General features: G+C 37.9%; 1 protein-coding gene across 1 annotated transcript in view; it reads left to right on the top strand.

Moving 5' to 3' along the window:
- LOC107673117 (glycosyltransferase-like domain-containing protein 1) overlaps positions 1-16,195 on the top strand; it is a 31,595-nt gene that overhangs the window by 7,595 nt on the left and 7,805 nt on the right. Inside the window, exons 4-5 of the mRNA XM_016466589.1 lie at positions 9,375-9,470; positions 9,603-9,791. Of these exons, the coding sequence (XP_016322075.1) occupies positions 9,375-9,470; positions 9,603-9,791 (285 nt within the window). The remainder of the gene's footprint in view (positions 1-9,374; positions 9,471-9,602; positions 9,792-16,195) is intronic.

Below are 16,195 nucleotides of genomic sequence, written 5' to 3'. Positions count from 1 at the left end.
ACTGCTACTCTTTTTTTCCCCCTTGCAGCTTTAAAATCTCACTGTGCTGTGTGCTTCGTTTTGACTTGCGCAGTCTAGATTGGCTTCAGAATTTGCCTCTCGAACTGTCGTCTTGGATCAGCAAGCATGGGTGGTGCTTTTTTCATCGCCCCGTTCCAAAGCAATGTCAAGAATAAGTCAGCTAGAAGCGACTCCACGGAGGGGCCTGCTTCTTATTAGATTCCTAACGAACAGCAAGCAGGACCCAAAACGAGTGGAACAATATTGTTAATTCATTTTGATTCAAGGCATTCTTGGGCTGGCTTATGTGTGCTGGTTTAAAGATTAGAGAGACTGTAAGCATGTAGTGCATACCATTTCACATCCTCTCTTAGCTGCAAAGCAGTCTTTGTCATTTTGATGTGCACGTCGTTATTGAATTAGAAAAATGTGAAAAGTCGTGGATTGGTTGCAAAATTAGTCATAGCTTTCATTATACAAACATAATATAATGCTGAAGAGATCAATTTGTGTTTATCAAATATCTTAATTAAAATTAAATATATATATATATAAAATTACATTAATACAATATGTAAAATCTAATTAGATATTAAAATTATAAATAAAATGAAAATATCAAATAATCATTTGAATCAAAATTTCATGTTTTTTTATTTTATTATATGCATTAGCTCAGCATAAAAGTGTCATGTCACATATCAACATTACATCTTTCTTTTTTAATATGTTTGCAGTACATTATGTTTTCGTCTTCTCTTTGTTCTTTCAATCTGTATATCTAAAATGTTTATCTCCAGGTCTGAGCGAGGCATGTTTTGCATTATCCCTCTGATGCATGATTTTTTTTGCATTAGTCAGTAGATTCTTGGTTGACAAAATCAAGATTTTTAATGCACACTTAAAATAAATATCCAGCCGCTTTGTGTTTTCAAGTTTGCTTTTCGTGATTTAGAAGAGCCAGACCAGCGTACACCACTGAGGTCACGTTTCACTGTTCTTCATCACTAAAACAGCTGCGTACACTTTGCTGTATCTTTTTGAAATGCACCTATATGGATAACATAGCTCTCCAGTTTTTTGTTATGGCAAATAATTGCAGTTGTGTTTTAGAAATGTAAACTAAATGAAATAACAGTGCACTGATGGAAATATATTTATGCCCTAAAGTCGTGCATTGCTGTGGACAATTCGAGACATTTGAATTTGATATTTTAGTGCAAAAACCTGTGTTTTATTCACTAACCAGCCAAAATCCAATTTAACCAGGTGCTAAATATACTATAAAAATGAACAAACATGTTTCCTGTCTGTGTAAATTATGTTTACTATACATTGCACCTTTTTCTCAAAATTGGCCTGCTTCAAGTATTGAAGTATGATAAATATGATATGCTATTACCTGAAATTAATTTAAAAGAAATGTAATATCAGAAGTCTTCAAATTGTGTTTGGTGTTTTTTTTTTTGTGCTACTCCCTGGTTTGCATGATTCCTTCAATGAATCAGAAAATATATAGCATGTGCAAAAAAAAAAAAATAATAATCAGTGGACACTATTACTGAATTCCTCCCTCTGTCTTTTAGTGTATCTGCGTGTGTGTTGTTTGTTGTGTGTTTAGTTTTCTATGAGGGGATGGATGTGCCCCTACGCTTGGTTGGATGACAAATTTGCCCTGTGTGTAAAATGTGGGTTAAGATGACATTAGTAATGTTGGTCCACACATGCACATTTGGGAGTGTGTGTGTCTGTATCATGGTTAAGAGACGCTGTAAGTAAGCTGACACTGATGACGCAGGGCTCTCGCCTACAGTGTTTCTCAGCTCATTTTCAGATGGTAATTCGCCCCTTCCAAAGCAAACTCACAGAGTGTAAGGAAACGATTATATGCATGGCCGGCCATCCGTCAACATGCCCTGGGTTCTTTTCTCAGCAACCAACTTTGTCCAAGCCTTTTAAGAATTTAAAAATATTCCCAGAGACAAACAAGAGAAGAAGCAGAGTATTTCATTTGAAATATCTCGCAGGTAGGCTCCCGTTGGTCCTTTGTTTATGTGATGCGTATTTCTTATTTCTTTAAATCTTTTGTTCTCTTTCTGCCAAAACAAACAAAAAAAGAAGTCAAATTTGTATAATTATGAAAATATGGCTGCACTGCCATACCGTATTCACAATAGATGCTGTGGAAAACAAAAGACAGACTGCAAGATGTCAAGAATACTTATATAGTATGTATAGTCACGAGAGGACAGCCCATAAAGGTTAGTAAAAGGAAACTCCCACTAAAGTAAATAAAGTACAGGGTTAGCCCGCAGTCACCGTCCCCATTTAGTGGAGAACGATAAAGAAAAATAAACAAGGTAAAAGTAACCTCAGAATGAAAACATCTTTTGTAATATCTCATTGAATGTAGCATAATCCAAAGAAATCTCTCTTTAAAAGGCTTCTATTCCCTCACAGTATCCTTTGGATCAACTTCATCAAACCTCACTTATTAATTGGCTTTCTGCGTATAGGCGTAATTCAATCGCGATTGACCCTAGTGAGCAGGAGCCCAGCTGAGCGAGGCCATACCACATCATCAATCACCGCAATCCACAACGCTGGTGGCCCCTATTAAAGGCTAGTCTTTGTATTAAAACACAACAGGCCAACTGGGTATGTTTGCATAAAGTCACATGACAATCAGGTGTCCTTTCAAGAGTTTCAGCCCTACGGAGCCGCCACATCACAAAGACACTCCTGGTAGGACTCAAATGTAATGCTGCTCTGATTTCCATTGTTCTCCGCTCTGGCAGAAGAGTGCATTTGGTTTCCATAGCACTTAACTGGCATCAGATGTTTGCAGAAAGTCCCACGCACCCGATCGGAGCGCTAAGATTGATGGCCAGCACTGTATTGATCCCAACGCTGTGATCTAAAACAATGACAGTTCCTCCTAAGATGGGGACCACAGTGCTATCAAGCTCATCGAGGGGAAAATCCATCACAGGAATCTCTCGTAGACTCTCGTTGTCAGGAGGACCAGGTTTTCATTAGCCCATTTAACTCAGCACAGATAACTGAAGCTACTTTTCAAAGTTGGTGGGGAAAAGAGGGTATTTGGCTGCTTTTTATAAGGCAGTTCAAAGGCATGGATGTGACTCTCTGTACGGCGGCCTGCCGCCAATGACTGACTGCTGGAGCGATTCTGTTACTGAAGCAGATGGCAGGATATCCTGCTGTAGAGATTGTCTCAGAACGGTTCAAAGGGAACAGCGCAGTGGAAATTATGCGCCTCTGTCCCATATCGAAGTAATAAAGTCGCATCAAAGACGCCGAATACCTTGTTACATAAACCAGTGCCACGGCTTCATAGTTGTGTGGGTTACATTATTTAATTGAACCATGTGGGTGTTTTTTGTAGAAATGTGTGTAGAACATCGAGTTGTGTACTTCATTCAGTGATTTCATCCCTGGACGGCTGAGGAAACCGTTCCAATGTATTGGAAAATTCGCTGCTGGCCCAACGCGAGCTTATTTTGTAAATACGCATAAGTAATAAAAGCTGCTTTTGTGATGTTGAACTTCTGCTAATTCTGCTTTTCGTACTTGCTCAGGTTCCCGCGGAGGCCTTGATTATCGCCGGAGTCGGTGGCCACCAGCGGTCAGAAACTCATCACTTGGCACCCGAGCTCCAAATCCTCATGCGCCTTGCTACTCATCCCGTAGCGCTCTCTTTTTTGATTGCTGTTAAGCCTTAATGTGGGCAGGATGGGGTGATGAGGAGACGGGCTTTCTTAATCAAACCGCTGAGCGTTTAATCTTGTCGGTGAAACATCTGGCGGGCACCTTTTCTCATTTGTTTCTTTGACATCGGATTCCACCACCTCGTGCTGAGAGGACATTTTCAAAAGGGATCTTCATCCTTGTGGCACGAGGACTCCTCAGAATGTGCCCTGTGAAAATAATCCAATGGTAAAGCCCAAAGGTATGGCATGCGTCTGATCTCCAGATCACATGTGCCAGGAACGAACCACAATTGAGTCCATATGGAGCTTTCAAGTGCTAGGAGCGAACCGTGATAAATAGGAATGAATCAAGGATAAAGCCCCTGGCTTCAGAGATTTGTCCCAAGCAGCTGGCTTGTGGCCATAGGTTTTGCCACGATGTAATCAGGACACGCAGGTATTTATAAAGCACAAGTAAAAATGGGCCTTCTTTGATTGTTTGCTTTTGACAAGGGGGAATATCTAATCAAGTATATTACCAGGTATACATTTTCCAGTCTCAAAAGAGCCTTCGAAAGTGAGCATCGATATGCCCTGCTCGCTTCAAAAGCACTTACAGAGCACTTGAAGTGAATACTCAAGATACTGAAGGGTGCAGAGCTTTACGGTCTCATACTGGCTGATTTGGAACACCCTATACGAAGAAATACGATACTGTTACATTTTGAATTGGAAATGTACTTTGCAAATCAAATGCTTATTGCTGATTACTGTCATTAGTGTGGTGAATAAATATTTTTTTTTTTGTCTTTAAAGGGATAGTTCACCCAAAACTAAAAATGATGTCATAATTTACTCGCCCTCATGTCGTTCCAAAGTATGATTTACTCTCTTCTGTGGAACATAAAACAACATATTTTGAAAAAAATTGGCAGTCCAAACAACGCTGTATACCAGTGATTTTCAATATATGTGGGGAAAAAATTCTGAGACATTTCTTTTGTGTTGCACAAAAAAAATAATAAATTACAGAATTTTAATTTTTCATTAAAAAATCAACTTATCTCTGTCTCTCCATGTGTAAAAATTAACAAATAGGAAAACACATTAAGGATAGGGATGTTTTCCTTTTGATATAGTGTTGTGCAAGAGCAAACTGAGAAGTTTGCCTAGTGCCAAGTAGGATGAATGCATTACTTACAATCACAAAAATGCCTTTTGGAATTTGGCCATTGTCTGAAAAAACAAAGACCTGAGTTCTCTATTCACTTCAGAAAGGAAGTTTTCATCATGCTAACACCTGCTCAGCTTCATCAATAGTGTTAACAAAAGAAGAGAACATGTAAGCAAAGTATGGACATTTGTAGAAACATGAGCTCACATGTGAGATTAATGTAATTGAAACAGAACGGGGCGTTTTTGCCTTTAGCTCTGTCTCTGTAGAAACAACACACAAATTGTTATAACTTTCATCCTCCATCTACCATTAAGCAAACAGTTATCTCTGTTTAAAATAAAAAATCGCATACATTGCCACTGCTAATATCTAACATCCTACTACATGATTGTTAGATGTGATGAACAGCTATGTGCTTGTAGAGGACTAAGTTGTCGAGGCTTTGTTTGAAGTGATCAGGCTGTTATGTGTCTGCTTCACATGACAGATGTCATGGCTTGCGCAGTTGTGTCAAAATCTGCCCATTCTATGTCAGATTTGGTATGCCATATGCACATTACATAATACAGAAAGTCTGTCATCGCTAACGCATTCCACAACCCGATACGATCATATCCATCATCTGCATTAAATGCAAATGGGGCAAGGCTGTAGTGTCGCTGGAAACCTCTACTAGCCGTCTGTTTGGTTACCTCCTGTGACCTACTTTAGCTGTACTGCATGTTAGTCTTTGTCATTAGTATTTGGAGTCCTCATTCCATGGCCATCAGAGGTATGATATTTTCGTTCTCAGTGTCATATCGAGTGGACTAAAGTCCAGGATGTGTGCCACAGTTGGGGCAGGAAGTTTGGCGTTTGACTATGAGGTCAGTTGGTAATAATGAATGTAGATGTTAATGTGCTGTAATGACCTTCTCTGTCCACATCTCAGAGGCTCTCTTCAGGTCTCCTGTGCCCATCATACCGGACCTCTGTCAAGCCACCCTACAGGGCACCCACACTGATGAGACTCATGCTGGCGACGGTGCTTTCAAAATGACACACTTGGCCGCATTAAACCTTTGCGTGATAAGTTGCTTTTGCTCAGTGGGCAGAGAGTGTTATAGGGATGTTTCAGGTTCAATACAAGTTTTGCTTAGTTACCACAGAAAATAATTTCAACTTTAAGAAGAAAAAAAAATGGTTACAGTATCATTAATGCGGCTGTTAGCATACACAGCTTATAGCCATAGTATTTAAATATTGTACAGTACCATTCAAAATTTGGGTTGGGTAAAAAACAGCAATGTTGTGAAATGTTATTACAATTTAAAACAACTATTTGAATATAGTTTAAAATGTAATTTCTGATTTTTTCAGAAATTTTTGAATTGAATTTTTAAATTAATTTTTCAGCTGAATTTTTAGCAACCATTACTCCAATCTTTAGTGTCATATGACCCTTCAGAAATCATTCTAATATGCTTAAGAAATATTATTATCATTGTTGAAAACAGTTGTGCTGCTTCATTTTTTATTTTTTATTTTTTGGAAACCATGATTATTTTTGCAGAAGTCTTTGAATAGCAATTTCAAAAGAACAACATTTATTTCAAATTTAAATCTTTTGTAACAGTATAAATGTTTAAAAATGTTTTAAAAAATCTTACTGATCACAACATTTTGAACAGTAGTATACCTGTTAATATGGCACTTATGCAATAGAATTGGTAGTAAACTCAGCTTTGTTATATGCAGGTATATACAGTCTTTAAATTTTGTAGTCATGTCAATGAAATTCCAGTAAAGCTCTAGTCACGGTAGTAAAGGTTGTTGTACTTTTTTCTACTATCATTTGATGCAACTCGATCCAACTTGAGTTGTGCCAAAAATGTAGTGTACTCAGTGGGTTAAATATTTGCTATAATCGGCAAATAAAAATGACAATCTGAACAACTCTACAATTCAAAGAATATAAATAAGTAGTAATAAACATTTTAAAAATAGATACGAATAATAATAAAAATGGACTTGGCCCTGGCATTGTTTACTTTAATTATAAGTGCCTCATTGTAACAACTTTCTTTTTATTTCTTTTTATTTTATTTATTTATTTATTTATTTTTTTTGGTGTTATTCAACATTATGGAACAAATTGTACATTAACATTAAGCTTAACTTGTAATAAACCCAGTTCCTTTAAGCTGTCTTGAGGCTCCCAGAAGAACTGCCCGAACTGCTGGAGAAAGTTTGCACGTCTCACATCACATGTAGCTCTCTCCACTTCTGAGCCGTCGCAACGGCCAACCTCAAGATCAATGGAATTTTTCATTAGCCTGGGAAAAAGAGACCGCTTGTGATTATTGCCAATAAAGGAAATTAGATGAAATGATTTTTGACTTTGATTTTCTTTCCTCCCTCTTTTCCCCAACCATCCTTTCACATTTAATCAAATGCAAGGTAAAAGTCATCACTGAAATTGCGCCTGATTTATAAATAAGCTAATTGGTGGCATTCTCCCTCTCCTGTCGGTGGACACGGCTGTGTTTTTATTGCCTAGTCAAAACCTCCTCGTGTAATTTTCAAAATGGCCCTCGAAATGAAATTTTCCTCCCAGCTTGCGAGGCAGCTCCATCGCTCATACCTTGCCGCAACCACCTTCTTGTCATCTCTTTAGTGCAGCTTTATGTAGCCTGGCTCTCCTGTCCACATCTGTTAGTTAATTCATCCATTGCGAAAACTCTTCCCTTGCACTTTTATCAATGGCTAATCTAATGGAGGTGAACTGTTGAGTGACTGCTCTCATTGATACTCTGTCTTTCTCAGGGTCGTTTGGAGAATAATAATGGCACCGTTTCATATTTGGATGGCCATTGATTGCTGCTGAATGCATATTTACTGAAATGGATACGGGATTAGAGCATTGCGTCTGAAACGACAACTTCAAAAGAGTGAACGGCGAATGCTCTGTGGACGTTTATTTTGTGGCTTTAACAGCTTTCTTTGAAGGTTCTTCCATTCAAACCACAATTTACCTATCTGTATTTGACTAACGCTTCCCGAACTTGTTTTCATCTAGATGAAAGTGCAGTCAAAATGCTCAAACACATGCACGCTTGTGTCCTGTACCCGGAAATGCTCTTAACACAGTTGAGAAGATAAAGAACCAATGAGAACAGAGGAAAAAAAAGTTTTTGCTTTCTCTTCTCGTATAATCATTTATGACCGGTACACAACTAACTTGGAAAAAGTGGGCGGTAGAACTACACCCAACATTGTGGTGAGTCAAGGCGGCCATCTGTATGTAACTCAGAGAGAAACTCTCTTTACACTCGACTGCCTTTACAGCCCCCTTTGTTTTGAAGTCGATGAGTTCTCCAGCACTTGGTTGGAAGGATCCACGTATATTATAAACATATTGTGGGAAGTTGTGCTAAATCGGTTAGTAGTTCGTCATGTTGTATTGCTTCCCTACACCACAAAGACTTTTGGCTCACCGAAATACACATACAAGTGCCACTTAGGACATCCACTTAATTCAAGTCAATTTAATAATCTGTACTTATTTTATTTTATTTTTATTTTATTTTATTGAATTTTATTTTATTTTATCCAAATGTACCTTGTTACAGAGTAGCAATGTTAAATTATTTGTTTTAAAAAAGGCTGTAAATAAATGAAGATCTTTCTGTAATGGAAGCTTGCATCAGCAGCCTAGTGTTTACTGTTAATGATCTGCTCATTAATCTTTGGACAATTATATTGTATCTTGAACTGCTTTTGTAAATGTTTAGACTTTTTTTTTTTTTTTTTTTTACTTATTCATACCATAGTAAAGGTAGTCCCATATATCTTTCATTTTATAATGCTCACTTAAGGGAGTTCAAGGTAGGTTATTTAAAATTTTAGCAGTGCCTTCGCTTCTGCTCCACTGCAAAAAATAATAGTGCGTCAGTAAGCATGGGGGAATCTCGCTCTCAAGAAGCTAATTGGCTCGCGTCCATCACACAACCTACAATTAGGACTCGCGGTGCCGTGGAGGCAGCGCATGGGCTGTGCAGTCGCAGAGAATGGAGAAAGTGCTTTCTGCATTTTATGGATTGCTTTTGGCAGTGAATTATGTGAAAATGTGACTTGTTTTAACTTCTTTAACTTGTAATAATCGTCGTGGTTGCAAAATACATCAGTCCGGTTGTGTGCTCGACATATTTTAAGACCAAGGAGAGAGAAATGCCACATGAGGCCCCTTTTTTCTTTTTTTAAATGTGGTTTTAGTTACCTTTTTTGTTTATTTTGCTCAAACATGTAATGTTCTGACTGGTGTTGCCTATGAATTATTTGCTCCTTATGTTGTTTTTCGTTATAGAAATCAATGAAGGTTAGAGGAAAAACATCTTTGAATTAGGAATGTGTTTACAGTCATAGTGTGTTTTTTTTATTTTTTTTAAATAGTTTTTCCATAGTTTCTCTGATGTTGTTTTATAGGGCTTTTTCCCTTTCGTCCTCAGATTCCTCCCTGCACACAAACGTCTCAGACATTCAGTGCGGTGTGATGATATCCACGCTCCGGCTACTCAAAGCCACGTTCAAACATCAGCTCCAAGGTAATGCACTGTAGCACTGAAGACTATTTATGCAACAAAATGGCCAAGATTGCTTCTTGAGAAATTATGACAAAAGTGACCATGAGTACATGATGGAGGCTTAACTAATGACCTTATAATAAACCCCTGCAGTTGTCCAGAGCTCACAATAGACTCGGAGCCATCTGAGAAGATTGTCAATGTGGCAGGACCTCAGCAGTCCCTGGAGCCCATGAGTGTCACAACACGTCAGGAGACGTTGCAGATTCAGCCCAAGTCTCGTCCGTGTGGCGATGAGAGAGAGAATCTTCAGCCACTCCACATAGTCTGGCCACATCGCTGGTAGGACCTTCATGATAACATTAGAAACATTTATTCATCAAGAGTTCATTTAACATGCATTTATTTATAGAAATTTTGATTTAACAAAATACTTTTAATATTTCACTCGTTCTTTTCATTATCTTTTTTTTTTTTAACTGACCGATTCTTCATTTATAATTATAAGGAGTTTTAGTTTCTTCAACTTTGTGCACTTTAGATCTTGTGGACTTGCAATATATATATATATATATATATAAAAACATATACATACAGGTGCATCTAATACACGAGTTTCACAATTTGAGTTGAATTACTGAAATAAATGAACTTTTCCACGACATTCAAATTTATTGAGATGGACCTGTATATGCATATACATATACATATAATGTGTTAAAACAAACACTCCCACATCATTTGAGTTTGATAACATTCTGTGGTTGAATGACAGAACGTTTTTGGCATAAAATAGATGACTCTTTGTTATGCTAATGCTAATTTCATATCTTGCATTTTTTCATACTTGAATACACAGAAATTTCAGACTTTTATGAATTTGTTTAAAAATGCATTTTCACACAGTAAACCTATCCATTGTTTTGAATGAGCCCTGCTCTGCACACGCTCTGCATCTCTCTCTCTCTCTCTCTCTTGCTCTCGCTCTCTCTCTCTCTCTCTCTTGATATTAAAAGATAACAGAAGCAGTAGCATTTACAAATAACAGCGCATCTAAAAGTATGAGACAGTTTATAAGACAAAAAATCTTGGGCCTACCATTAAAAGCCGTGCTTGCAGAGGTTCTGCGCGATCCTCTTCAATAATATCCTCTGCGTCTCAATTAATCAATCAGAGCCCATCGTGTATTTCTGAGGGAGGGGCTTCATAAAAGCAGGAAATGATCAGCGCGTTCAGAGGAGAAGGGACAGAGCAGTGTGGAATAAAGGTAAATTATGTGAAAAATAATTTTTAACAAACAAAGCATTAACACATGTTAAACTGCACCCCATAAACACAATCAAGCCTATAAAAAAACCAGTCAACCACCCCTTTAAATTGTTTATAATTATTTCTCTCTTTGTTTATAAATCACAGAGTTTAAAATATTATTTTTCCATTAACTTTTGTAAGATTGAAAATCTGAGATAAGGGTATAACAATAAAATGTATCTGAAAAGTTGCAAAAAATAAATTACTAAGGCATCATAAATAGTTTCTATGTTTTAAGTGATATTTAACAAAAAAAAGTCCTGTTTGTTTTAATAAAAATCAATCCATCATTCCAACATAAAAGTGCCTATAGTTGAAGTGACATTATATCATACAATTGTAGAAACAGCAGAATTCTAGAAAAAACAATTCTAGATGACTGTTGATCATTTTCATGCAGAAATATTTTTTGATCCATAGTTGTTGTTTTTTTTTTTTACTTTTATTTTTCCCACTAAACTATGCACTCACACAGAAATGCAATTTGAGGACCTTGTTTCTCAGCAGACTTCAAACATGTGCGCCATGAAAGTGCCTCAAACATTAACCTGTAATACAACTGTGAGTTATTTGCTTTGGACTGTCAAGGGAATTGTTTGACAGTACGGCAGAGGCATGGAAAATGGATAACATGCTTGTTTTGGTACAACATGCATAGATAGACCACTGGTTCGAAGCAGTCCTAAGCGTGTAACTTGGCCACCGACCCCCTGGATGCTTGTGTAATATATTTCAGCATCATCTCATTGATTCCCAAATTCAGTCTTGGCGAAAGCCACTGTTAGAATATTATCAGTGACATCGGTGTTTGATTCCTTTCAAAAAAATTTGAAAAACAGAACCCCAACTGCAGAGACGGCAACAGAAGAAAATGTCTGTTGCTGAGTTTTGTTCACAGGGGCCAATGGGGGAGGGATGAGAAAATATTTTATTGCGCGCAGGATTGCTCTGTGGTTTTTGTTGAAGTTTAAATATCTTCCACTCCCCATATTTTAGACCTCGTCTTGGCATGAGTGGAAACCAAACAGCATTGTATCTCTACCTCATCTGCCATGGACTGAGAAAAAAAGAAAAAAAAAGTAACTGTTGCTCAAGCCACATATTTCTCCCATGACTCTTTGCTCATCTCTTGGCAGCAATGACATGTTTCCTTACCAAAAAACACCCATAAATCAGATTAACAACCGAAAAGACCACCGGTGTCGAAGTTTGATGCTGGCACAGGGATTTTGTGATGTTTGTTTGTATTATGTATCTGTCATTCACCTACTCTTGTATCAGTAACAAAAGCGGCCATTGTGTAATCTCTTCAAAACTGAGCAAAACACAGATGGATTAGCGCTGTTAACATCCGTGCCTCGTAAACGTTGGCTTTGGTCCGAGTTAAATTGGGATTTACACAGGGCGAGAGCTGCTGGAAAAATAAGAAGGGGTTTGGATTATCTCTGACAGTGTGTCCCATTTCATCCTTTTTTCCAGCCTCTCTTTTTGTCATCATCACTGGTTGCAGATTGTTAATCTCCATGTGGCCTGGATAGGCCTTCATCCGTTGGATTACAGGACTGTCTTATTGCAGGCGCTGACCGGGGCGTATGGTCAGAGAGGGCAGCTGTTTGCAGGTGCATGTGATGAGGGCTTAAATTTGCTTCCGAAAAGCCCATTTACCTAAGAGGGCAACCTTGTTCTTTCAAAAAAAAAAAAAAAAAAAAATGCAAAGACAGTGACTATAGTACACCATCAGACAGTCACATGGCCTGGCATGAGCTTTCTCTCTGCTGGACCTTTGTCTTTCAGGCGATCATTCTCCGCAATTGCGCAGTGTTTTGTTATTTTTTCTTCTGTGGCTTGTCTTGAAATCCAGACACATTTGTGCATCTCTCGTTCCTCCCAGACTGTGCAGCAGGCACTAATGACCAAGTAAAAAAGACGCAGGCACTGACGCATCACCACGCTGTGCTGGCAAGCATCATGACTGGTTCCACAACTCCTCCTGTGCCCTGCTCCATGTGGGGCCGTGCCGCCGAGACCCCCATTAGAGAAGGATGGCGCTTGGAAGGACATGATATGTTGGAATCTTGAAAACGGCACAAAGGATTTAAACCCGACTTGCGAGCGAAGGCAGAATTCCAGAAAATTTTTGACTTTTGATGTTTGCACACAATTAAAACCAATGAATCCGGGTCATGTTAGAGTAGAGAAGTGGAAAACAAGTCGTTTACTGACAGTCAGAATGTAACCAAAGACATCAGCCCATACATTTTCACATCCATTCATGTATAGTTAGTCCCTTATTAGGATCCCAGCACGCAGCCGTCCCTGTGGAGGAGCGGCTAGAATAGTCGACACGGTCATGGTTTGTTTTGTCTTGTTTTACTGGAGGCTTTGCCTTTGCTATTTTCAGCTGACCCTAATCAATCCCCAGATAACCAAATCCTGGGCTTTCAAGAGCCCCATTAATTAGCCCTTTCGCTTCCTTCTGATTTGAATCCTTTAACGTCATGCTTTTGCAGTAAATAGAGTTTGAATTTTAAAACATGCACCTCATGGGTGCGACTTAAAGGGGAATATTTAATCATAGCTGTCTAAATGAGAGGATCATATTCTTTTAAGTGGTACCGGATGACTGCTAATGAGGATTCGCAGGGTCCCTGCAGAACCCTTTTTTTGTATTTGTTTTATTTGGTTTCTGTCTCATTGCATTCGGAGGTCAAAGGTTAAGAAAAAAAAACATTTTAGTATTGGGAAATAAGACATATTTATGACTTTAAAAAAACAAATAAAAACTTTTGGACATTTACACTACCGATCAAAAGTTTAGGATAAGTAAGATTTGATTTCATTTATTCATTTTTTTTTAATAAAATAAATTGTTTTTAATAAGCAAGGATGCAGTAAATTGTGTCAAAAATAGAAAGTGACAGTAAAGAAATGTATAATGTTACAAAACTATATTTAACTTTTGAACTTTCTATTCATCAAAGAATCCTGAAAAAAGTATCACAGCTTGAGCACCAAATCAGCATGTTAGCTGTTTTGGTATTACAGGAATAAAATGTTAAAATATATTAAAACAGAAAAGTTATTTTAAATATTTCACAATATTACTGTTTTACTGTATTTTTGATCAAATAAATGCAGCCTTAAGAGACTTCTTTCTAAATGAAGCATTGCCAGTGACCGCTGTGAAGCTGCTTTTACAGACCCTAAAACTTTTGAATGGTAGTGTGTGTACAATTTCATTTAATTCAGTTAAATTTTTAAATAACTGTATAATATATTTAATACATATTTTATAATAAATAAAGTAAATACATTTATTTTATTATGTATGCTGCTTAGAAAGTTACATCTGGATTGTTTTTCTGATTGTTTTCCCCATACTAGCAGTATCATCTCCCTAAACTTTATTTGGGTCATCCGTAAGTTTGCCATCCATCATCAACATCTGCATTTAAAATGCCCCTTAAGTGTAGCTCCTAGAAATGCGTCTAATAATTAATCACTAATATGTTTGTGTTGTATACTTATTAATCTGCATCAATGCCGAGTGCATGTTAGTGAACTCATGTTTACGTGCATCTGTTCGGGTCTCCTCTCTTACAGTTTTAGCTTGAGAGGCACGTTGAGCCCCAGCAATCCCTGCATAACATAACTGACATATTAATTAACCCTCCGCTATGCTGTCAGTAGGAAATAAGGCATCACGGCCACATGAAGGCTGTTTTAGTTACTAGACTGACAGGCCGGGTAATAGGCATCCCTGCAGTCGCCATGTCACCTCCCCGCAGGTTAACCAGTCTTAGTCCAGAGGAGGTAGCAATCACATCCACAATGTAGTGAATCAAAGAGGCTGCAAAATTAATGAGGGAATCAACGTCAAGCCATGGGGGAAAGGCAACATAAAAGAACCGGAAATGAGAGGAAATAAGCCCTCACTAATACCTCATCTAAGGAGATTCCACCCAAGTGGGAGGTGTCTTTTGTCAAAGCGCTTCTGCCCCGGTAATTGTTTTTGACCTTCAACATCGTCATTTTTGTGAAGAGAGCTCTTTCTTAGACAGTATACAGAACGGCAGTGCTGATGAGCTCAGAGATTTATCAAAGCCTCTTTTGTGCGACGTGTATGAGCTCTGTAAGGCCGTTGTTCGGTAACATACCTCCGCTTTATCAAGAGGATGAGCCACATGGATCACCACTCGACTGTCAGGGTTTTGAAAGGACTTCAGGCCCGCAGTTTGGGCCAAAGAGAAGGATTTCAAACCCGTGCGTTGAGGGTCGTTGTATTCAGAGGGAAGCTTCTTCATCAGATGTGTTGTTAGCATGTAGGTTATGTATGCTAGTCTTTTTGACTGCAGAATAAAATTGGGGCTGTGTCTCGCAGTGGATGATATGCACTGAGGGGTTTGTGCACCTACTTTTTTAATAGAAAGATTGTGGTCAGTTGATGGAAAGTGTGTTATTTCTGCCCTAACATTTTAGGCACACTTTATCAAAACCTAAAATAATCATGAAGCTCAATTAACAATCAACAATACAAATTTGTAATTTTTTTATTTTATTTTTTATTTTATACATGTACATATGACTGGGAAAGAATACTCACTGAGCTTATCATAGTCTTCTCATTTAAATAGCATTTAATAAAACATTCTTTGAAGTACTCTTAATTTAAACCTGTAAAGTGTGCTTTGGATTTAAAGGCACACTTCAGACTTCAGAGTGAACTATTTTTGATGTAATGAAGCATTGCCAGTGATCACTGTGAAGCTGCTCACCAGCTCTCTTGGCTAGGCTCAGAACTTTAATGGAAGCACACCAGCAATCAGCGGCCTGGCTGGATCACAGTGACAGAACATGTGGCCTCAGCTTCAGATGTGTAATTAAGGTATACGAGCTGGGATTCGAAGTGGAACTTTCAGAACTCTTACCACGCACCTCAAATCTAAATAAGTGTATTAGCGTTTCCATTTGTATAAACGTTTCTGAGAAATCAAAATTGAAAATGTCAAACACTGAAATTTCATCAGAGTTTGTTTTATCACATCACAGATTTTTACCTTTTCTCAGTATGTTTTGTGTTATTTCCACAATAACATCTGAACATATGGGTAAACATACAAAAGTTGAAAGTCATTTAAAAAAAAAAAGTGGGCTTCTGGCTACAAAATCTGTGTGGATATTTTTGGGTTGCAAAAATAAAAACATTAGTTAAATAAAGATACTTATTTTACTTTTTGTCAAAGCTAAAGTTCACTTATTAACAGGGTTGCCAGGTCTGTGAAACAAAACTAGCCTATTTTTTTCCATGGTTTTCCTCTCCATCCGGGGTCCCCTCCATCAAAATTGCTTTCTGAGGGGGAAGAGATCCCTTTAACCATCAAACTAAAAAACAGGCTGCATCAACAGTAGCTGTGTTTCCATCCACCTATTTTTAT

Source organism: Sinocyclocheilus anshuiensis, unplaced genomic scaffold, assembly GCF_001515605.1.
Source record: "Sinocyclocheilus anshuiensis isolate Anshui unplaced genomic scaffold, SAMN03320099.WGS_v1.1 scaffold496, whole genome shotgun sequence".
NCBI classification, from domain to species: Eukaryota; Metazoa; Chordata; class Actinopteri; order Cypriniformes; family Cyprinidae; genus Sinocyclocheilus; species Sinocyclocheilus anshuiensis.
The sequence above is the reverse complement of the archived record's forward strand: the minus strand, read 5'-3'. Positions and strand labels throughout refer to the sequence as shown.